This window comes from Diorhabda carinulata, chromosome 5 (genome assembly GCF_026250575.1).
Source record: "Diorhabda carinulata isolate Delta chromosome 5, icDioCari1.1, whole genome shotgun sequence".
NCBI classification, from domain to species: Eukaryota; Metazoa; Arthropoda; class Insecta; order Coleoptera; family Chrysomelidae; genus Diorhabda; species Diorhabda carinulata.
In genome coordinates, this window is record NC_079464.1 from 28,839,558 (window position 1) to 28,863,628 (window position 24,071).

A 24,071-nucleotide genomic window follows, 5' to 3' on the forward strand; every position below is an offset into this window, starting at 1 on the left:
TGGAAATTAATAAAACCGCCTCGTGTGAAACCATCTTGATCAGAAAAAAGTAATTTTCCAAAAAATAAATTATCAACTCGTCGTTTTTTAGTCGAATTTTGGAGGGGCACATCATTTTCCCCATGTTTTGAGACCTCCTGAACACGATTATGATGGTTTTTCGAATGTCTGTAGTTGAATGAATATTTCGAGGGGTCGCAGTGTAAAAAAACTGGTTTTTGACTTTTGCACACCTCTGCACACCTCAAACGAAAAGCGACTGAAAAATGAAATTTCACATGTAGGTTCAATTAGTTGCGAGATGATTTCCTGTCTAAGGTCGAAACTTTCCATTTCCACCCCTCTCCATTTTATGGTCATTTTTGTTATATTTTTTGGCCAGAAAAAGTTTAACTAGACGGTTTGAACTTCGCATGCAAGTAGGGGTGATGTTGAAGAATTGTCTTTCTCAAGTTCAAAGTTTTCTTCTTCAGTTCTTCTAGCACAAAACGCCCGAAATCATTTTGATCGTTGTAACTGTTGTAATTTTATGGAAAGTTTTGTTTGTGTATTAGTTAAATTCTTCATTCGACGAAAAATTCGACTTTCGTGATGGAGCTCTGCTGCTCACGGCTTTTTTGTTTTTATATGATAAGTTATAGACTGACCAACGAATTTTTTCTACATTTTATTTTTTTTTTATCTGAGTAACATGTTCGACAGTATGCAGTTCAATTAGAAATTGTGTTTTAGTATTTTAATAGATAATTACAATTTACGACGATTTTTTTCAGAATTTCAACTCAATACTCAATTTTCGTAATAATTTCACAATGTCTCACTCATGCGCCAATATATTTAACAAAATATATTGATGATTACTAATATCTTCAGGTTGAGGTCAAAAACCTTGCTACACTTTGTAACTTTATAACAAATGTCTGCAATTGAAGTTTGAAAACGAATTAAAACTAATATTTTGTGGGTTTACAATCGAAACTGATAAATCAGCTATTTGGAGTTAATATTGTCGAGTCATTAATATCAAAAATATTACCTCATGTTGCCAAAATAAACTTGCCCATAATCTCTACGTAAGTCGCAAAACTTGACCAAGTCGACTTGGCATGGAAATATATGATTGTTTTGTAGCAGATGTAACCTGTCGCAGAACTTTTTCCATAGAGTGCATCATGGCAATCTGCCAGTGCTCCGCGTGAAATTAATTAAACATTTTTAAAATTTTCATGAAAAACAGAAATAAGGAAGATAATGGCAATAGAGTGTCGTGTTTAAACATTGAAATCATGCGTTGTAAAAAAGCCAAAACTAACTGAATAACTTCAAATACTTCTGTCAATACCAGACAAAAAGAGAAACAACCTTCTGAGGGTTTGATCAACAAATGTTATTCCTCTAATAAAGAAGGAACCTACGGTTCCAGAGCCATTCAATTATAGAAGTGATTAGAAGTAGAATTCTAAATTAGTTCACTTTTGTGTGATACTGACAAAGCTCCACTTTGTACTGCATTTTATTTTAAACAAGTAAAGTGTGTACAAGGAAATGTGACCAAGCCATATTTTTTGGAAGTGAAAGAAGTTACGCTTTTTAGATATATTTCTTGCAAACTGTTTTCTATATTTATCAAAAAAATCTCTTTTAGTTGTAAGTCTCGTTTTCCTAAAAATTGGTATTTTTATATACTTATTAGTTGGGATATTAATTCTTTGCACTTTAATCTAAGTATTTTCTACAATAATAAGTTTCTAGTTACCTAACAAATGCTTATAATTTTTATTTTGGACACTGAAAGTAAACTGCTTACTTTCAGTCTCTGAAGACGATAACTTGGTTATCGAAACGCGCGTCCGACAGTGTAATTGTGAGCGTTGGTGTAGTGGTGGTGTAAGCAGTGTGTTCAGCATGAATATCGTCAACGGTTCCAGAAATTCCAACTTAGTTTTGTTATCGATATTTATGTAAAGAAAAATCTAATTTTCTTTTGCGTGTTATTTTGCCGTACGTCACATAAAGTCCGTTTGTGACAGATGATCTGTCACTGTCATCGATGGGAAGCAGGGCATAACCTCGAATGTCGTGTTGTGTGATTGTGTGCTGGAAAACAATTTCATTTTTAAGTTTATTTTAATTTGTGATTTTGGAACAGACATTGTTAATAATAACATTAAATGTCGTTTCTTTTCTTACAGGTATGAAATATTTGTTTAGTACTAAATAGGTGCATACTTTTGTTTCATGTAATTTTTAGTTTACATGTTAATAACAATAAATTACTTTTCTTACAGAGAAACACAATTGTGTTTGATTGACTGTGTCACTAAAACCACAGATATATTGGAAATTGTCTTATATTTATATAATTGTCTTTCAAATCAATATGGTTCTCAAATTTTTTTGATTATTTTTAAAGGAATAAATATTAATAGAAAAAACTACCATGTGTATTCATTCGCGGCTTTTTTTGAAAATATTACTTGTATTAAACAAGCTTAATCGGTTTCTAGGATGGTTCATTATAAAAATTATAATCATTATCAATTGTAAGCGATCTCTCAACCTTTGTTCCACGATCATTTAAAGTCTAGACTCTAGAACAACTTTAATAATTGTTTATGATATAATAGAACGAAAACAATTTAAGGATTTTTCCTTTCTTTTTTCATCTACATGATTTGATGGATGGAAGTTATTCTTCTGTAAAAACAATCGTGACCATCTAAAAAATACACGTTTTTTTCTGTCGTCAACTTTTATTTGTCCGAAATCACTTTCCACCAGGTAATTTCTTCCAGTTTAGTAACAGAAAATAATCGAAGCGAATCAGATCAGGTAAACACGGTGGTAATAAGTCGTAACGCAGTTTTTCTAATAATTTCTTTCGTTCTCAAAAATTCGAACCCAAATATCGGAGTACTAGCGTTATTTGAAGATGGCGTTGCTATACAGTTTTTTAACAATACCTCAGAAAGTCCAGAAGCAATAAGCCCTTAATCTTAGTAGAAAATATAAGTCTGCAATGATAAATTATTGTTAATTACTATCTACCGACGTTTTTATTGCTATTCCAAGCATTTCGCGTAGGAGGGGCACCTGGTAAATTTAACAGGTACTATAAACATCGTCCAGCAATGTTATTCAATGCTAAAAATACACGAAATTAAAATTGATTTCTCTCAAAACTTTAAATAAGAGTTTTTTTTCTGGGAAAAGCCAGTTGATTGTAATAAAGACGAAGCTTCCTTAGAGAGATTATTTGGTTTGAGTTTCTCATCAATTGAGGATTGTTTCATGTGAGATTTGGATGATTTGACCTTGATACAGGATTTTTTTTCCTCTGTTAAACTTGTGCTGGAATTTTTAAACGGGATTGTTTCGCGTCTGCAAATATGTTAACTATTTGTTGTATTTTAACGCGAAAATTGCTATTTTGAAACTAAATAGGTAGACCAGAGGATAAGGAGAATATTTTTATAAAGGGTTTTACTCGATTCCGAGTAGAGACGCGTTTTTCTGTATGTATAAAGCGAAATTATTGTGGTACGTGTCTTTTTTCTCAGCGTTGGGATGTTTAAAGTCAATAGCTTGAAAATTTTGTGTGTTGAGAGTCACTTTTCATCTTTTACCAGACAATAGCGAATGTAGTGTTGTCCTGGTAGCCTTTTTTCGAAACCTTCTACTAACTGTATAAAATCCTATAGTTAGCGTCCTCCTCCCTTCGCGAATTGACCGTGAAAAGTACTCCAATAAATCAATATTTTAATTCGAAGCACAATAATTTTTTTTTGTTTTGTTCTCATCATGGAATATCTACAATTAGCGTAGACGAAAATGTGAAATTTTAGAAATAAAGTAAATTACATGTAAATGATCAAATTTATTAAACCAAACAAGTTGACTGAAATTATAATGTAATAAAAACCCAGGTATTCATTTATTCATTTAAAGTTTAATTCCTTCAGCTTCAAGATCTTCTTTGTAGAACTCCAGTTTGGTGTGTTCTGGATCAAAAGCTGCTACAAGCTCATCAAACCATGATCTTTTGTTTTGTATGAGGTGTTTACCTATTTTCTTCGCGGCTTCTTTTTGCTTGTCATTACATTTGGCACATTTAGTATCCAATGCATCCGTGAAAACCTCTACAAAAAACGATCAAAATTAGAATCTCAATTCCATAAATATAAGTGGGGACTCAACGTTAGTAAATGGGGTTATTTTGTTGTTTGAATTTTTAGCACACTATTTTAGAGCAGTGCCGCAAATATTTATTGAGCTTACGCATATAAACTCAATGTGTTTACAAACTAGTCATCGTAATACTGAATTCTGTTACTTACTTTTCAGCTCTTCTCCTTCTTTAGTACAAGATTTAGTTCCCAAAAGACAATCCACGTATCCTCTCAGTAATCTATCGTTGTTAATAATTTCGTCAATATTGATGTTATCATATTTTGTCGTATATTTTTCTTCGGCTCTAACCGAAACTACAATTACCGCCAAAACCACACAAACGACAAGAGATAATTTCATTTTCGGAAATTTCAGTTTACACTAGTTAATCAGCTAAGTGAATATACTTTTTTGTTAAGTCCGGCGTATTTATACAATAAACTACCCCACCATTCCATAAGATATAATCAATTAATGAATAATTATTTATGTAAGTTGCAAAAAAGGATATACGCTTCCGTAACATTTTTTTATTAGTCTTGAATACATCAATTATAAACTTATTATACTAGGACTAAATGATATTATTTCTTTTTCTTTTTCAGCTTCTTGTACGCTCTTTTTGTTCAATCTAATCGTGGTTTACTTGTACTTCTCATCGTTTTTAGTTTGATGTGTCTTTGCTGTCCTTATCTCTGAAATCTTTCTGTTCAAATGATGTGTCTGAAATTTAAAATAGAATTGGGAGAGTGGAAGAAAAACTAGCAGATAAAACGCTGAGTCAAAAAGACAATACAAAAGGAAAAGACTACTTTGATGAAGAATGTGAAACATGAGTTACAACATAAAAGAAAAACCTGAACCAGTAAGGTTTAGAAATATACAATGAATTAAGAAAAAAGTAGTGAGGATAATGAAATGAAAGAAAAAAGAGATGAGATAGATAGGAAGAGAATTGAAACGATTAATCAAGATAATACAAAATAAGTATAAACAATAAAGTATAATCAACTAATGCAGTAAAAATAGGAGCGAAAAATTGAAACAGACATCCAAAGAAAAATTAGAAGAAAATAAACCTATAAAATTCTCATAATAATTTTCAAAGATAGGTAAAAATAGGTAAAATAGAAAGAAAAAGTATGGATTTAGTAAGAAGTCATCCATGGATCCAAATGAACCACAAATAAATGGAATAACTCACCAATATTACATTGATTGGAAGAATTTGTTATCCATTCTCAATAGTATAATCAGATAAATAAAACGAGAAAGTTGAGAAACAAAACGCATTGTCTGAAGGCTCATATAAATGATTTATTTTACAAAAAATCGGAAATTTGTGAAATCAAGTTAATTCACTCCATTATCCTCTAATTGAATGACTAAAATGTATACAAAAATGCACATTTCTAAGTTAGATTTTAACCCGCAACCATTTGACTGCAAGGCGACAACCCAACCAAGCGGCCGCCAACCATTTTTGTTATATTTAAATCATTGAGCGAAGAAACTCTTATATGAAATTATAATGGATTTAATCAAAAATATTTAACTGTCTAAAAAAATTCAGATCCAGCCAATGATATTGATTTTATCATCGTTTTTATCCTCTACATATATAACACTCCATTTTCAATAAAAAATATTTGATTTATTAAAAAAATGAGTTGAGTAATGAGTAGATATTATTAGTTTTGTCTTCTTTTGCATCATGTATTTCCATCAAAAGCGAAAAATTATCTCAAATTTCAAATAAAAATGTTAATAAAGTTTCATTAGAAAATGACAAACCAACGACTCCAGAAATGGCATTTCTAAATTGCGGGACATCGCACAGCATGAGAAAACTGTGCCCAAGATGGGTGCCGCGTTTGCTCCCAATAGAACAATTTTCGCGCCGTTTCATTACAATGGATGAAACGTGGTTCCATTACTTTACACCCAAAACAAAAGAACAATCAAAACAACGGAATGAAAGAGGAGAATCGGTTCCAAAGAAGACAAAGGCCGTTCCATCTGTAAACAAAGTCATGGTTTCGGTTTTTTGGGATGCGCGTGAGATAATTTTCATTAACTATATTGAAAAAGAAAAAACTATCACCGGCGAAGTTATTGCAACGTTTGAACAAAGAAATCAAGCAAAAACGAGCGCATTTGGTTAAGAAGACAATGCACCAGCTTCCACATCTGCTATTGCAATGGCCAAAATTATTGAATTGAAGTTTGAATTGCTACCTTGTGCATCCTATTAGCTCCCTTGGATTATTTTCTGTATGTGTACTTGAAAAAAAGGCTCAACGGTCGAACATTTTCTTGGTGGCCGCAGTTCGATTTCAAAGAAAATATGGTCAGAATAGTGGTTCAACAATCGGGCGCACATTTGCAGGTATTAAGACGGTATCTGTATTTAGTTTGAAATGTTTATTACCGTAAATAAAAGAGGAAAAATTATAAAAGAGTTAACAACAGAGTAACAAAGAGTTAATACTTTCTCATCAATGCTATTATAGCCATAGTCTTCTAAACTAACCTCACCTAACCTAACCAAACATAACCTAACTTAACCTTACCTAACCTAACCTAAACATTCTTAAATTAAAAGACGATTTTGTAGAAGATTCAAAATACTCATGTTCCAATTATTTTGAACCTAATGCACTCATTCTTAGAAAAAATAATTTTTTCTATCAATTTTTGTTGAATATTTCATATAATATTGAACATTTCTCATTTTGGAAAATTTTAGAGGCTCGTTTTGTCTTCATGATAATAATTATTCAAAAGATGGTACGTTTGTCAACCTCTAGGATCACTTCGGCAGATCAAATTTTCTTGTGCGCTCGTCGAACGATCTTTCGGATTCGACACAGGTAGATGCACGAAATGCTTTCTACATGTGTCTGTGTGCTCAATGCATGTGCGCTCCTTGCAACCCACCAAGTGGAGATATTAATTAAAAAATTAATATAATGATGAGCACACTGGTAGTCCACAAACAAATCGTTCTAATGCCAATATCGAAGCAGTGCGTGATAGTGTCGGTGAGAGCCCAGGAACCTTAATTCGGCATAGTGGACAAGAATTGCAAATTTCAAGAAGCTCTCTACAGCGTATACTCACTAATCATCTGAGTCTTCATGCTTACAAAACTAAATTAACACAACTGAATCCTCATGACCATGCACATCCAAAAGAGTTTACTGAATGTACTATTGACCATCAACAAATTAATGCTGATTTTTCGAGCAAAATCATCTAAAGCGACGAACCACATTTTAACATTGTTGGTTTGTTTTTGTTGTTGTTTCTAAAGTAGTTAGTGGCTACTTTGTGGGGCTTGACGATTCTTATTATAAAATGGGTATCGAACGTATTGAACATCGCTGGGAAAAGTATATGGAGATAATAAGAGATTACGTTGGAAAATAAATATACATTTTTTTCCCAAAATTTCTGTGTTTTCTTTGTTGAGACAAGTACTTTTGTGACCTTCCCCGTACAAAAATTCAATAGATTTTCACGCAGCGGGAACTGCATGCCAGAAACAGACATGATATGGATAAAGCTCACATCTAGGAGAAGAAGGAAAAGAAATTTTTGAAATTTATGATAAATACTTAAACGTTATGTTATATTCACATAATTTCCAATTAAATATCCTTCCATCAAATTTTCCATTGATCCGACTTTCAAGTATAATATGTTGATGATGTAATCAATGCCACAAAAAAATGTTACGGAAGTATATATCCTCTATTTTTTGACTTAACTCGAATAATTACGAATTTATTAAATATGACGCATTACGGTAGGGTAATTTATTGTATAAATACACGAAATTAACAAATATTCATTTCACTCATAGTTGATAAGCTGGTGTTAACAGAAATTTCCAAAAAAGCAGCAGCATCTCTTCTGGTTTGTGTTGTATAAATGGTAGTTGTAGTTTCGGCTAGACCCGAAGAAAAATATACTACCAAATATGATAACATCAATATTGACGAAATTATTAACAACGATAGGTTACTGAGAGGATACGTAGATTTTCTTTTGGGAACTGAATCTTGTATGTACTAAAGAAGGAGAAGACCAAGAAAAGTGAGTAAAAATTCGGTATAATAATGATCAAGCTTTAAAAAACGAGTTTCTTTCCACAACACGAAGATGCATTCTTACATTTAACATAAATTGAAACAGGGGAACCTCAGAGTACTGTACTAGACCCTGTACTCTACTTACCCCATATAAAAGAAAGAAGAAATGAAATTACAAACATGCTTGGGTCAGATTAACATCTGGATTGATAAATGGCATTTCAAGTAGAACGAAAACAAATCTACTCATGACAACTTCACGATCAAACGAAGCCAGAATATCTTAGTAACAATGAATAATACTCATATTACTTGATTAACAATGAAAACTATTAAATCACACTTGACGCTAGACTTCGCTAAAAAGTCCACGTTCAAAAGAAGCGCGCAGAGCTTGTTATAAAATATGCAAAGATGCTCTAGCTTCCAGGAAGAAACTCCAAATTGTCCATATACATGAAACTGCTTCACTACAAAGAACTTAGGCGCTTTACCAGTAAAAGTAACATTAAAATGTTACAACGTTTCCAAAATAGAGTTGATACGTCTTGCCGTAACAATGATTTCCATATAGTCCAGTCAAAATAGACATTTGACTTGGCCAAAATTCGCATAGAGCTGAAAATTGACAGAGACGTTAAATACATCATTATAAATGAAATGTCAAAAGTTCCCTTCGATCCTACTTTTGCAAAAAATTTTATTCAAGGTCAAAAGTACAAAATTAAGGTTTTCTTCATTTTTCTCGAAAACGGTAAGTATTATCGTGAAAGTAGTTCAGACAAAAATTATAGATCATACAATTTTCTACAAAAATGGTCCAGTCACTTTTTCTCTTACGACTCACCATTCGTGAGATATCGTGGTTTTAATCATTAGAAAATTCATATTTTACAACTTTTGTTGTTGTTTTCAGAGAAGCGTTGGATACAAAATGTTCTAAATGATACGCAAAATAAAGCTGCAAAGAAAATTGGCAAACACCTCATACAGAACAAAAGACGTGGTTTTTGATGAGCTTGTAGCAGCTTTTGATCCAAATCAATCCAAATTGGAGTTCTACAAAGAGGATCTCAAAGCTGAAGAAATTGAACTCTAAATGAATATCTTCGGAACAATTACATTTTAATTCTTTCCAAATCATTTTGTTTAATAAACTGAATTACTTACAAACCCGCTTCTTCATTTAGTTCCGTTTGGTATTGAAATTAAATGAATAAATTCATAAAAAAAAAACACATCATTATTAGGTCAGATGAATTTTAATAAATTACCAATTATTAACAAAGAGTTGGCATAAATACGAGACTAACAAACCTACTACTGAAGTCTACTCTTTCGAATACTATGTCTATCGTGTAGGTAAACAAACCAGTGTAGCTGTTCCATCGTTTATATAGAGCAGATTGTTGTGAAATTTCACGTGAAACTTGAAAAAACTGCAACTGAGACTTATAGTTCATGGAAACCAGTGTATGTTTGTCGCGTCCACGTGTTTTTGTGTGGTTTGAGTATCTGAAATTGGCCGAGAAGATGTTCAAGAAGATGCACAGTCCGATCGTCCTTTCATGTCAAATGTTGATAAAAATATAAAAGAAATTGGTAATCTTGTAAGTCTTCGTGCGATTAAGATACCAAAAGTGTATGCAAAACTGTTGCTTAGAATTCTCACATTTGAAGAACAAGAAGCTCGCAAAAATATCTATAATGACATTTTAAATACGATTCCAAACGACTCAAACTTATTATAAAAGGTAATAACGTGTGTCGAATCAAATTTGCGTGGCAAAGAACAAGATTTAAGTCTGTTTAAGCTGCGAAAGAAAAAGCAGCTTGAGTCCTAAAAGGAGCTGACAGAAAAAGGCTCCCTCCACTCTTTCGAACAATGGAAGATTCGTAAGGAGCATTATAGGGATAGAGGAGGGTTATATATTGAAGGTGATAATAGATAAATAGTCATAATATCCATATAAAATGTTTTATATCACCAGTCTCGTTATTTGATAGCCACCCCTGTTAAATTGGTTGATATGAGCAAACAAATTGGATTTTAAAACTTATATCTTGGTAATATCACAGCTGTGAAAAAACTAGTAGAGTAGAAATCAACGACAACATAAATAACAAGTTGAAAAGTTCTCAGTAGAATATTAGAAGTATATAAAAAACTGGCATTCCATATTTCCAAAAAAGGATATTCATTAGACCTCGCAGTATCAAAGCAATTGAGCATTGATCGACGATCTTTACTGATAATTTTGGTGATTGACTTGAATATATTCGCTTCTAAAGAGCAAACAGTGCATCAGCTGCCAACAATAACAAGAAACAATAACGCATAGATATAATTACTTCTGGAGGAACGAAATGTTGCGTATGTCACACAAAGATTCTTTAAACTCATTCGTAATTGCGGTGTTTACTCTGGAGGCAACTTTGGACATTTCGAGAACGAATAGGTTCAAGCGACTTATGTAAATAAGGAGCACTACAGAGCCCAGCTCAACGACTAGCTCAATCTTTGCTGATTTGGACTTGTCGGCAATATAATCCACCTCAACGGCTCTAGACATTGTGGAATTTCTTGTGTTAGCGAAGCTTAGTTTTTAATAAGTATATTTATTATTGATATAAAATATATTCATTCAAAAAGAGTTTTTGACTGAGTTTGAATGTGAAAAATTCAAAATACCATAATGGATAAACCTCCATCTGTGTGTAATAATTTTTTTTTCGGTGTTTTAAGAAATGGTAATTGCGATATCGTCAACAATAATCTTTGCATCATTGTCAATTAAAACTCATTTATAAACCCGAATTTTCAAGTATACTATAATTATAATTGTCGATATGATAATCGTAATGCAAGAAAAATTGATGTTACGAAATAAGATATTGTGATTATCTTTTTTTTTTGTCAATTTAGATACTTGAATCAGTTTTTTTGGCAATTATTTGATGGTAGGGTTACACAATATTCTGTATAAATACAGAAGAATTTATGATACTGAATAAGTTGGTTGAAAATAGTGATAAGTAATAATTAAAAAAATGAAGTTGACATTTTTCACTTGTGTAATATTTGCGGTAGTTGTAGTTTCGGTGAAAACTGAAGAAAAATATACAACAAAATATGATAACATCAATATTGACGAAATTATTAACAACGATAGATTACTGAGAAGTTACGTGGATTGCCTTCTAGGGACTAAACCTTGTACCAAAGATGGAGAAGAATTGAAAAGTGAGTAACATGTTTTACTATTATAAAAATTTCTATAAAATTCAATAAAAGTTCATTTCAATGGTATTCCAAGCCGATTTGGAATTGTAGTATATAAGCAATACAAACTTAAACGTTTCGTATTTAGACACTTCATTTTTCTTCTTCAAAAATATTCATCGAAATTTATGTTCAAATGTTTACAGAGGTTCTCAAAGAAGCTCTGGAAACTAAATGTGCTAAATGTAGCGAAGCACAAATAGAGGCTGCAAAGAAGATAGGTATCCATCTGATTAAAAACAAAAGACCATGGTTTGATGAGCTTGTAGAAGCTTTCGATCCAGATCATACCAAATTGGATCAATACAAAGAAGATCTTAAGGCAGAAGGAGTTGAACTATAGATGATTATATAACTTTTCAAATTATAGAATTGTATCTTACTCCAATAAAATCTTTGAATTAGATATACTAGTTTTTTTCTCAAAAATGGAAACTGGTTTCTTACAACGGCTTTCTTTTTTACACGATACGCCACAAGACGTTTTGGAACCGTGAGATTTTGACTTACTAATTTACTAAAATCTAATTTATATTTACGATGATTGCTATTCAAGTTTTGAGATGTAGCAGCATTGATTTGAATATATAGAAATGTAAACATAAGGAAACATAAGATGGTTGCAGATGAGGTATTATAAAATAACAGCCACATGTCTTTCACGTCTTTTTGTATAGTAAGATCTTTATTGTAACCTTTGTTGTAGTAAAATCTATTTAAGTACTATTCAAAATCCAAAAAGTTTGTAATAACTGTATTTTTGAAAATGAAATATTTTTAAAAAGTGACAAGTGTTGGAAACGACATTTCTATATCAAATCTGACATGGCCATCACAAAGCTTGGCATTCATTTTAAACGGCGGCATTTCTTTGAAGTATTCATTCTGATTTTGCACGTTTTAGTAAGTAACGTTTTGATTTGTGATCAGGATTACTAAACAAAACTAGTAAAACTCACCGGGAATCCATAAAGTATAACACAAAGTGTTGTAGAGATGTGGTAACAAAAACAATTAAATTTACTGCACAACATCTGGTAATTATTTTTGTTCAACTAAATTTATACCACGAAATTTAAAATATCGATTTAATCACACCTCAGATCTCTCTCTATTGGATTATTTACTTTCGAATTATAAGGAAGTGGTCATTTAGGATATGAAATTTTACAAAAATGATAGACAATAACTAGAATTTAGTCCTCAAGTAAAAACTGGTTGGAGTTTAGTCCAGGCTACCAAGTTAAAAATGAGATATTACTTCCGATTTTCATGAACCTGCATCGATTTGCATGAAAATTTGGAATTAAGCTTAATCTATCCTTATCTTCAGAATCTACCTTATTCCGGTAAGTTCTCATTACTCTTAGGGGTGAAAACTACCCTTCATTGCAAAAAATCAATAAAATTGTAAATATAAGCATTTAATGAATAGAAAAATACTTTTAAGGTTTGAATAAAAGTTGTTTAGTGCTTTAATATGATATTTATAATATTTCAACCCAGTTTGATGTATGATATGTAAAAAATATTTCCTAATTACTTTATGGTAGCTTACTTATTATCAATTGACTCTTTTTAGTTTTGTTCAGTTCAAATATGTCGTATCACAAAAGTTCTTATAAATGATCCCTTATTTCGAAAAAAATTAAAAAAAAATATTTATAGACGTATTTATTCTTTTTGATAATTTATTTATTTTAAATGGACATTTTTTATCTCTTTTAACTTGAATATTATGTATTTAAAAATTTCAATCCCTATAAATCATCCTTTATGACAGAAAAAATTATTCACAACATTTATACAATGTCATACTTTACGTTCCTTAAAAATTGTCTCGTGTATCTTCGATGCATACTTTCACTTATACTCCAAAATCTACCTGCTCCCTGAAGTGCGAACAGTAAAACGAATGCGGCAGGGAAATAATCTGACACCTAAAACACCTGCGATTAGTCCAGCTCATCGGCAAGCACGTCTGCGTTTTGCACAGATCTGTTCTATTCTCAGATGAGGCTGGGATATGCCTCTATGTTAGCGACCGAGTAAGGAAAAAGTGTATCGAAAACCAAAAAGTCGATTTGCGGATTGTTCATCATTACGTCCATCTTTAAACTTTCGACACCATCACTCCCGAAGTTTTCCCCATACACACGACTCATTCTCCAATGGATTTCTGCAACACCATAGCCTTCAGCTTGTAGAAAACGAATCACACTTGGCAGGAGCATCAATAATGGCGGACATGTTGACGTGGCTGAAGCACAACGCCGACTGACGCTTAAAATGCAAACAACGGCGAAGTGTGTAGCGCGAGAGCTTCGCATGCCCGCTTTAGTGTATTTAGTTTTTTGGCCATATCTCGGTTAATTTTCAATCAAATTAATCGCTCAAAACGTTGGTTTATAAGGAATTTGTTATATTACAACATTTAAGTTTATATACGTTTTAAATTTCTTAAGCCCTCTATTTTTTAAAGGGCAACGTTTAAATGGTTCTAAAATGAGATCAGTCATACGTTAGGGTACGATTTGTAAGTCATATCTCACTTATTTTAAAAGTGGATAAAATAATTAAAAAAGGAAAATATTTGACAAAACATACGAAGGTTTTGTTTCTCATCAATTTTGAAAAAATTTATATTGCAATTTGGGTACTATTGCTAAGGGTGGAATTGAGGTTTATTTCTACAAAAAAAAAATATAAATCACTTTTGTTTCGACCTTCTATAAATCATATCTCGGTTTGTATTATGACTAAACCAAATTTAAAAAAAGGCAAACTCTTCTTTTCATAAGCTTCATTTTTGGTTCACACACTTTTTCTGATAAAACCAAAAGTATTTAAGTTATTCATGAGAAATAAATTAAAAACGTGTTTTCCATGAAAAATTTTCAATCGCGCATAACTAGAAAAAAATTGATTTTTCAAAAAAAATGCTGTGAACATTTTTGTTTAAAATTCAGCCTTCTATGTCAATTTCCGACTAGTTGTACAGCAAGCAATTTTGATTAACAGTTTTAAGTAGGTACGAGAAATACAAAGGTGTGATAAAACTTCATATTCCAGTTAACACATACTCTTGAGCTATTCTTGTTCTTCGGCGCAAGTTTTTTTACCTAAAAAACAAACTACGTCATTACGTAATACCCTGTCATTTTGGAGAATTGTGTCCACATTTCAAAAAACAAAAAAAAAACACAATAATGAATGAAAAATACGAGTATCATTGTTTATTTTAAAAATTATTTTTAGCTTTTTAGTTTGATGTGCACTAAGATCGAATTTTTTCATTTTTTTCTAAACTATATTTATTTTTCACTTTTTAATTTCATTCGCTATGACAGCGTATTTTTTATTTTCCATTTTTTAGTTCGATTTGTTGTCAAAAATAATTTTTTGTACAGAGGGTACATACATAATAAAATTTAAGGTAATCAATTGAAAGTAATACTTATACAAGTGGCATAGTAAATCTCCAGCAGAAAGCAGACTGTTGTAAAATTTATTTCTATGTGAAGAGAAAATTTGCAGTGATAATTTCTAAAAAATATTTGCCGAAAAAGCAAATTTTGTTTACAGCGTGAACGTGATTTGAGCCCACGACCGCGGAATCTGGAGGTTGACGCCTTAACCCGATCGGCTAACGAACGCAACAGAAGTGGTGGGATATACTAACAGTAACGAGCCCAAAGGAAAGTGGCAATCAACCCACATACATATGAAACTAATAAAAGCTTGTTTAACAAAAACAAATTTCATTTCTATTTTAATATTGATACTGGATTCATAAGAAAAGATTTATCTCTTATAATAAATGCTTTTTTATTATTGCTGTTTGGTAATTGTCCATACCTCATTTAAATATATTAGTAAATAATAGAAATATATTTAAAACCTGCAACTAATTAAATCCATAGACTTATAACAATAACATATAAAATAAACAATTACTTTAATTTTTCCATTATAATTGGTATTTTTTTTATTTCAATTTGTTATTATTAAGGAAAACTAATTAATTGAATTATTTATCATTTCATTAGTTTCTATTCATGATAATGTATGTACTGCTGTACTCAATTTTTACATAGGTTTCAAAATGTTGTTAGTACAAATATTTGTATACCTTCTTCATAGAAAGTTGTCGTCTGTGCTTTGAACTGTGTGGTAAGAACAAATTTAGCTGAATGAAGAGAAGTCGTTAGGAGCGAAGCTCTGGCTATACGGAAGATGATCAAACACGTTCCAGCCAAATTCGAAATTTCAATTTTAATCAGTAACCAAAAACGGACGTCCACATCGTTCTCCATCGTGCACTTGATCACGTCCTTCATTGGACTTCATAAACCTTGCAGATTTTCTCATAAATTTCAGTTCGGCATTATACGGAACACGTTGGCAGCGGCGATTTGATGATGGCGCAAATATTTTTTGCGTGAGTCAGATTAAATTTATATACAATATACCATAAGCAATTGGTTGATCTAGCACAACATACAAAAGCCACACTAAATATCCAATTCCAAACTTAAATGCTAGAAAAGTTTTAAAATGATGAAAATATGCATACAGTTTTAACGGTGGGATGAATTTATACACACTTACTTAATACTACACTAAACTAAGCACTAAACACTAAACTATTCACTAAATTAACCAATAAGACTATTCATCAACTTATTAGTAAACACTTCTATAATTTTTAACATATTAATTTATTAAAACACACAGTTTGGTTTCCTTGTCCATCTTGATGGCTATTGGACTTGTTTATATTCACTTTAATCTTAACCAGAATGTTGTAAATCTCTAATTTGCCGTAAACATACTGCAAGTAAGTTATGAAAACAATATAAATAACTTGCTACCGAATTTAAAAAAAATATAAACGCAAAACTAGATTCTATTAACGTAATAGAAAATGACCGGCTTCACGGTCTACGTCAGATTTAGTAAATAATCAAAAATATCAATTATCTTAATTCAATGTATGTAGTTGTAGCCATGGTTGTAGTTGATTAACAAGATAATACGATATTAATATGTCAAAGTATCAAGTACGTTAATCGTTCTAGTAGATTTGTACGCATATGCGTTTGATGTGATTTAATTGAGAGATTTTGTTTCATTTCCAGTAAAATCGACTCAGATTTCTCTAAAGATATGTGACATAAAACATTTCCACGGAACAACCAAACCGTTTGAGTACCGCACTTATTTATTAATAGAAATTACCTGCTATTATGTAAGGATATTGAGCTACATAAATGTGTAAATGACAGTTATATATCAAAAGAACTTATTTACATTAATATTTTATTTTAAAAACCAAATCTAGTCAAGTAATCATAAATTTATGAACTTAATTTATGTTAAGTGAATTTATAGCAGTTTCCATAAATGATCCATCCAATTTTAATGTGTCATCTTATGTTCTAATTTCTTTTTCGTATTTTTTCTTATATGTTCCATCCTTGTCGTATTTCTCTTCCAATTCATTATACCAGTTTGGTTTATTATCAATTAGGTAACGTATTATTTTTTTACTTCCCTTCTTCTGGGTTTCGCTACATTTTGTACAATCTGTCAAAAGCGCATCAGGAAGAACTTCTGCAATTAAAATAAATATGATATATTGTTTTGAATGAAACTAATATGTACTTAAAAATTTATCGGTTAAATATGAAAATAAACAGAAAATATCGATGCACAGTTGATAATTACACAAATAAACTTAATATTGCGTTTAAGTCGACTAATATAGAGCAAGGTAACGTGCAATGCAATGTAATGGTGTAGTTCCCACTAGGCGTAATTCACGAGACTGAGTCACTCTTTCGCGAAATAAGTTTCTGTGTCATTAGATTGCACTGAAATTGGCTTCTATTGCGGTAAACAAGATGTAATGGTGATTTTAGTAGGATTCTCTTTATTTTTTTCAAGTTTACAGTTATATTGAATTGAACTTACCCATTTTAACATCATGGACTATATTAGTGACAGAAGCAGATAATTAAGAGAATGGAAAGCGGTTTTTAAAGCGAGATATTTAGTATTATATAGGCCAAGAAAGAGACAAATTCAAAAATCATTAAGAGTTTGTGTCTACAGACGTCAGGTCTAACTTCGAAGCCTTATGAGATAAAAATTAATCAGAATGATGTAGTTAAAGATTGGAAATAGAATTAGAGAGTTTTATTCGCCAATATAATAGGATTTAAATAACTAGTACATGTGTGGTTGTTTTTATTCTAGAAAAGCACTTTAAACGGGTATATAATTTCACTATTTAGACTAAAATTTCGAATAACATTTGCTTATAAAACAACAAAATTAGTTCGTATTCTGGGTTTGTTGTTCACCTTTATTGAAGTTTAAAATAAAATTAACAGATGTCACACACTTCATAATTTTCGCGAATACAGTCGGTAGATATCCTTCCCGATGCCGAAATGTCGCTGCAAACTTTAATGACTATGAACCCACACTTTTTTGGAGTTATATTCGATGAAAAAAGTTTTGTATAACCCACTTTAGATGGAAACCGTGATTGACATTTGCGCGTAGCTGCAAGTGATTTTAAAACTCGAGTTTGTATAATCAGGGGTGAAAATATCTGATAATGCGAGGTCTGGAAAATATGCAGACGATATCTACAAACCAAAAGTATTATGAACGCAAAATTACTCTCGGGAATCATGCAGCAGATCAGCTAATTGTAGCTTCAATGACTTATTGCCATTAGCAGTTCCTAGAAGTTTTAATTATAGTGATAAATGTAGTAATTTTTGGTTTAACAACGTATCAAATGTCGATTAGATTAGCTGATTGTAGCTTCAATGATTTTTCGCACATTTCTAGTTCTTGAAAGTTTTAATTATAGTGATAAATCTAGTAATTTTTGGTTTAACAACCTATCAAATGTCGATTAGATTAGCTGATTGTAGCTTCAATGATTTTTCGCACATTTCTAGTTCTTGAAAGTTTTAATTATAGTGATAAATCTAGTAATTTTTGGTTTAACAACCTATCAAATGTCGATTAGATTAGCTGATTGTAGCTTCAATGATTTTTCGCACATTTCTAGTTCTTGAAAGTTTTAATTATAGTGATAAATCTAGTAATTTTTGGTTTAACAACCTATCAAATGTCGATTAGATTAGCTGATTGTAGCTTCAATGATTTTTCGCACATTTCTAGTTCTTGAAAGTTTTAATTATAGTGATAAATCTAGTAATTTTTGGTTTAACAACCTATCAAATGTCGATTAGATTAGCTGATTGTAGCTTCAATGATTTTTCGCACATTTCTAGTTCTTGAAAGTTTTAATTATAGTGATAAATCTAGTAATTTTTGGTTTAACAACCTATCAAATGTCGATTAGATTAGCTGATTGTAGCTTCAATGATTTTCGCACATTTCTAGTTCTTGAAAGTTTCAATTATGGTGATAAATTTAGTAATTGTTGGTTTAACAACGTATCAAATGTCGATTAGATTAGCTGATTGTAGCTTCAATGATTTTTCGCACATTTCTAGTTCTTGAAAGTTTTAATTATAGTGATAAATGTAGTAATTTTTGGTTTAACAACGTATCAAATGTCGATTAGATTAGCTGATTGTAGCTTCAATGATTTTTCGCACATTTCTAGTTCTTGAAAGTTTTAATTATAGTGATAAATGTAGTAATTTTTGGTTTAACAACCTATCAAATGTCGATTAGATTAGCTGATTGTAGCTTCAATGATTTTTCGCACATTTCTAGTTCTTGAAAGTTTTAATTATAGTGATAAATCTAGTAATTTTTGGTTTAACAACCTATCAAATGTCGATTAGATTAGCTGATTGTAGCTTCAATGATTTTTCGCACATTTCTAGTTCTTGAAAGTTTTAATTATAGTGATAAATCTAGTAATTTTTGGTTTAACAACCTATCAAATGTCGATTAGATTAGCTGATTGTAGCTTCAATGATTTTTCGCACATTTCTAGTTCTTGAAAGTTTTAATTATAGTGATAAATCTAGTAATTTTTGGTTTAACAACCTATCAAATGTCGATTAGATTAGCTGATTGTAGCTTCAATGATTTTTCGCACATTTCTAGTTCTTGAAAGTTTTAATTATAGTGATAAATCTAGTAATTTTTGGTTTAACAACGTATCAAATGTCGATTAGATTAGCTGATTGTAGCTTCAATGATTTTTCGCACATTTCTAGTTCTTGAAAGTTTTAATTATAGTGATAAATCTAGTAATTTTTGGTTTAACAACCTATCAAATGTCGATTAGATTAGCTGATTGTAGCTTCAATGATTTTTCGCACATTTCTAGTTCTTGAAAGTTTTAATTATAGTGATAAATCTAGTAATTTTTGGTTTAACAACGTATCAAATGTCGATTAGATTAGCTGATTGTAGCTTCAATGATTTTTCGCACATTTCTAGTTCTTGAAAGTTTTAATTATAGTGATAAATGTAGTAATTTTTGGTTTAACAACGTATCAAATGTCGATTAGATTAGCTGATTGTAGCTTCAATGATTTTTCGCACATTTCTAGTTCTTGAAAGTTTTAATTATAGTGATAAATGTAGTAATTTTTGGTTTAACAACGTATCAAATGTCGATTAGATTAGCTGATTGTAGCTTCAATGATTTTTCGCACATTTCTAGTTCTTGAAAGTTTTAATTATAGTGATAAATGTAGTAATTTTTGGTTTAACAACCTATCAAATGTCGATTAGATTAGCTGATTGTAGCTTCAATGATTTTTCGCACATTTCTAGTTCTTGAAAGTTTTAATTATAGTGATAAATCTAGTAATTTTTGGTTTAACAACCTATCAAATGTCGATTAGATTAGCTGATTGTAGCTTCAATGATTTTTCGCACATTTCTAGTTCTTGAAAGTTTTAATTATAGTGATAAATCTAGTAATTTTTGGTTTAACAACCTATCAAATGTCGATTAGATTAGCTGATTGTAGCTTCAATGATTTTTCGCACATTTCTAGTTCTTGAAAGTTTTAATTATAGTGATAAATCTAGTAATTTTTGGTTTAACAACCTATCAAATGTCGATTAGATTAGCTGATTGTAGCTTCAATGATTTTCGCACATTTCTAGTTCTTGAAAGTTTCAATTATGGTGATAAATTTAGTAATTGTTGGTTTAAGAGCTCGTTGATTTTTTTAGGGGCTTACTGCGACTAAATTAAATAACTTGTATTACAATTATTTATATTGTTATGACTATCTGATGTCATTAAAAAACCAACTATATTGTTGTAACTTTTCTGTTGAAAATATCCTGTTCTACCATAAAATTTTACTCTGTTTCATTTTCTTAATTTATTTGACTATAGTATTGGTAGACAGACATGTTAATTGTATAAAAAAGTACTCACTTTTCAACTCCAAGCCATCAGGTGTACATTTTCCTCGGTCCAAAAGACAATTAACGTAATTTAACAGCAATCTATCACTTTTGATTATAGTATCAATATCAACATTATCGTATTTAGTAGTATATTTTTCAGCACAAACGAAAACTCCTGTTGCAGCGATGAAAATAAACAGAATTGTTTTCATTTTGCGATTTGACTTCGTTTTCAATGAAAAGGGAGTATTTATATTTTTATATATAAAGAACTTGCAGTAAGTAGGAGGCTATCGATTTACTTTTTTATTATAATTCAATCATTGGATATAATTATTATGCATTATATGAATATAAATTCTCAATCCTTTGTTGTCAGTTTTAATTAATGTATAATTAGATTCCTGAGTTATTAGAAGAAAAAAGAGATTGCAAAACCGTAGTAAAAGTAATTACTTCGTGGTAATTATTTAACGTAAATGAAATAATTTCCAACTATACAATATGCTGGGACTGTTAAATTAGTAATAATAAAAAAAGATTTTTATTCAATAAATCCAACAAATTTTGATATTAAGATACAAGTTAAACATGAAAACTATTCTTCACAATGAATGATTGATAAGAAAGTAGAGGCAATTGCTATTTATTTGAGAATTTTTTGTTTGTTGTGATAGAAATCCAATAAAATCAATTAATTTGGATATTGAAGACAACCAATCAGGTACAACATTATACTGAAAGCAGATCCCACGGGCTGCTTTCATTTTATCACGTTGCCATGAATTCATCTTGATTCATTTCAATTTAGACGTTTCAAATATTCAATTTTTCCAAAATACCACGATTTGGTTGTAGTACTGACAAGAATATTAATGAAATTATGGAATCAAACAACAAATTTTTTCCTATACCCAGCAAAAAGTTGATACTACTGGTACTACTACGGAAACCTAATAAGGACGGGCCTAGCCCATCATCCTTTAGACCCTTATGCTTACTGGACACCTTAGGAAAACTCCTATAACACTTACTATCAGTGTTTGCAACTTTGCGAGAGAAGAGCTGCGGAAGACCTTTAGAAATAGTGTGTGCACTTGTTACAGTGGATGTTCAAAATGCGTTTAACACAGCAGACTGGCAGCAGATAATAGGTGAACTGGAGAGGAGGGACATATCTCCTTACATCCTAAGAATGGTGAGCAGTTATCTTTCTAGCAGGTCTCTCTGTATAGAGGAGGATGAGGTGATACCCATTACAGCTGGAGTGCCACAAGGTAGTGTTATGGGCCCATTGCTGTGGAACATTATCTATGATGGGGTTTTAAACTTAGGACTAATGGAAGGAGTATCGACAGTGGCCTATGCAGATGATCTCGCAGTCATGATCAAAGCCAAAACAGAACAAGTTCTAATGGAAAGGTGTAATGATGCTCTGGAAGAAATAGAAGCTTGGATGAGGTCAATTGGACTTAAGATAGCTCCCGAGAAAACAGAAGCTGTGATGATAGTTGGGAAGAAACGTCATGGCCCAATAGAACCATGTGAAATACCTAGGTGTAATCATAGACAGAAGGCTCAAGTTCACTGAACACCTCAGTTCAAGTGCTTTCTAAAGTGAATCTTTTCAATGATTCACTGATAAAAAAAAAATGATAATAGAAAGAAATATTGGGAACGGGGATCTAGCACTCAATATTTCAATATACAGATGACTCAAAAACCACGACGAAGCCTAGATATGTGACATTTCGATCTATTCTCATAGTCAAACTACAATCGTAGCATTTAGTTTCCACATCATGGATTCAAAATTTATCTGGCTGTGCCACAGGAAAAACAATTATCCAGATAAATTCTTTGGAAGCAACTAACGAGAAAACCAGTTCAAAAACATTTTACTGACCCTGAATATTTTTGTACTGCAACATTTGCTGCTTGAGAAAGGAGACTAAATCTAACTAAAAATGGATTGTAAATGCGAATGGATTGTTCGATACTGTCGTTAAATGTGTTGGTTGGTTCATGTGCAGAGATAGTAAACTGTAAGTTCTACCAGGTTTTAAGAAAAGACCATAGCGAAACATGCACCACCAATAAATCGACAGATTGGAACAAAGTCTAGTAATAGGATTTTGTAAAAAGTCATAACAGTGATCTAGTAGATACTGTGCATACTGGAGCATTTCAGACATTGAAGAATGAGCCAGAATAAGAAGACTATTGCTGATCCTATCTTATGTCAATTCTGCAATACTTCAAGATTCATACTGTTATAATTTAATGTCATCAAAATATTATTATGAAGTTTCATAAAAAAATATTTTTGTTTTCATTAGAGACAGTCTTCAATGGAAAATGACATTTTATTTCCGTAAAATTTGTCCCACACTTTTAAGAGCACACGGTGTAGCTAGCGACATCTATCGGATTTTTCTGAAAGTCAAACTATGGCCATAATAATCTGTCTTCTCAAGTGATAGATGTGTTCAGTAATAAATTTAAAGATAGGCTGCAAAAATCATCATCTTGTAAAAATAAAATGTAAATAATTCGTTGAAATTTGACTTTCGTAATAAATAAGTAGTTCATTCAAAATAGAATATTAATAATTAAATGTAGTTTTTTAACAAGCAAACTTGTTTAATTTTATTTATTTATACAATTTTCAATGAAATGACCTAGGTCTAAGAACGAGGTTAATTTTCTGAATGCATTATGATTCATACAAATTGCATTGAATCTTATGTGCTTTGACTTATAAGGATTTCACTTACTTATGGGTAATGAGGGTACAAATTGCGTTAAAAATATAATTAAAGATAAACTTGATACAAAAATGAAACATCTACGAATTGCGTTGAGAATATGATTAAAAATCAACTTCGACTTTATTTAGTTATACTGTGACACAACGGCGAAGCGTGGCCAATTACTATGGGGATAAAAAAATGAATAGGTAAAACACGACGATGCCAAAAATATTCTTAAAGCGCTATCAAACCGATAATCTTGGTTAGCATATTAAATCTTATTACAAAATGAGAAATTGAAGGTTTAGAAACTAAATTTTATATTATACCATTCGTGAGCTACAAGTGCACTGATCTTATGTGCACACGGATCAGTATAGAACGTCGATCT

At 31.1% G+C, this 24,071-nt stretch overlaps 2 protein-coding genes across 2 annotated transcripts; one reads left to right on the plus strand and one right to left on the minus strand.

The window, feature by feature from the left end:
- Window positions 1-3,862: 3,862 nt before the first annotated feature.
- On the minus strand, window positions 3,863-21,182 carry LOC130894278 (ejaculatory bulb-specific protein 3-like). Its single transcript, XM_057800992.1, has 5 exons — window positions 20,956-21,182; window positions 16,998-17,166; window positions 10,620-10,645; window positions 4,338-4,472; window positions 3,863-4,139 (listed from the first exon to the last, which is right to left on the minus strand). The coding sequence occupies exons 1-5, from the start codon at window positions 21,137-21,139 to the stop codon at window positions 3,943-3,945; spliced, it is 711 nt and encodes a 236-aa protein (XP_057656975.1). The 5' UTR covers window positions 21,140-21,182; the 3' UTR covers window positions 3,863-3,942.
- On the plus strand, window positions 11,304-11,893 carry LOC130894271 (ejaculatory bulb-specific protein 3-like). Its single transcript, XM_057800985.1, has 2 exons — window positions 11,304-11,511; window positions 11,697-11,893. Exons 1-2 carry the CDS (start codon window positions 11,319-11,321, stop codon window positions 11,891-11,893), a joined length of 390 nt encoding a protein of 129 aa, XP_057656968.1. The 5' UTR covers window positions 11,304-11,318.
- Window positions 21,183-24,071: the final 2,889 nt, after the last annotated feature.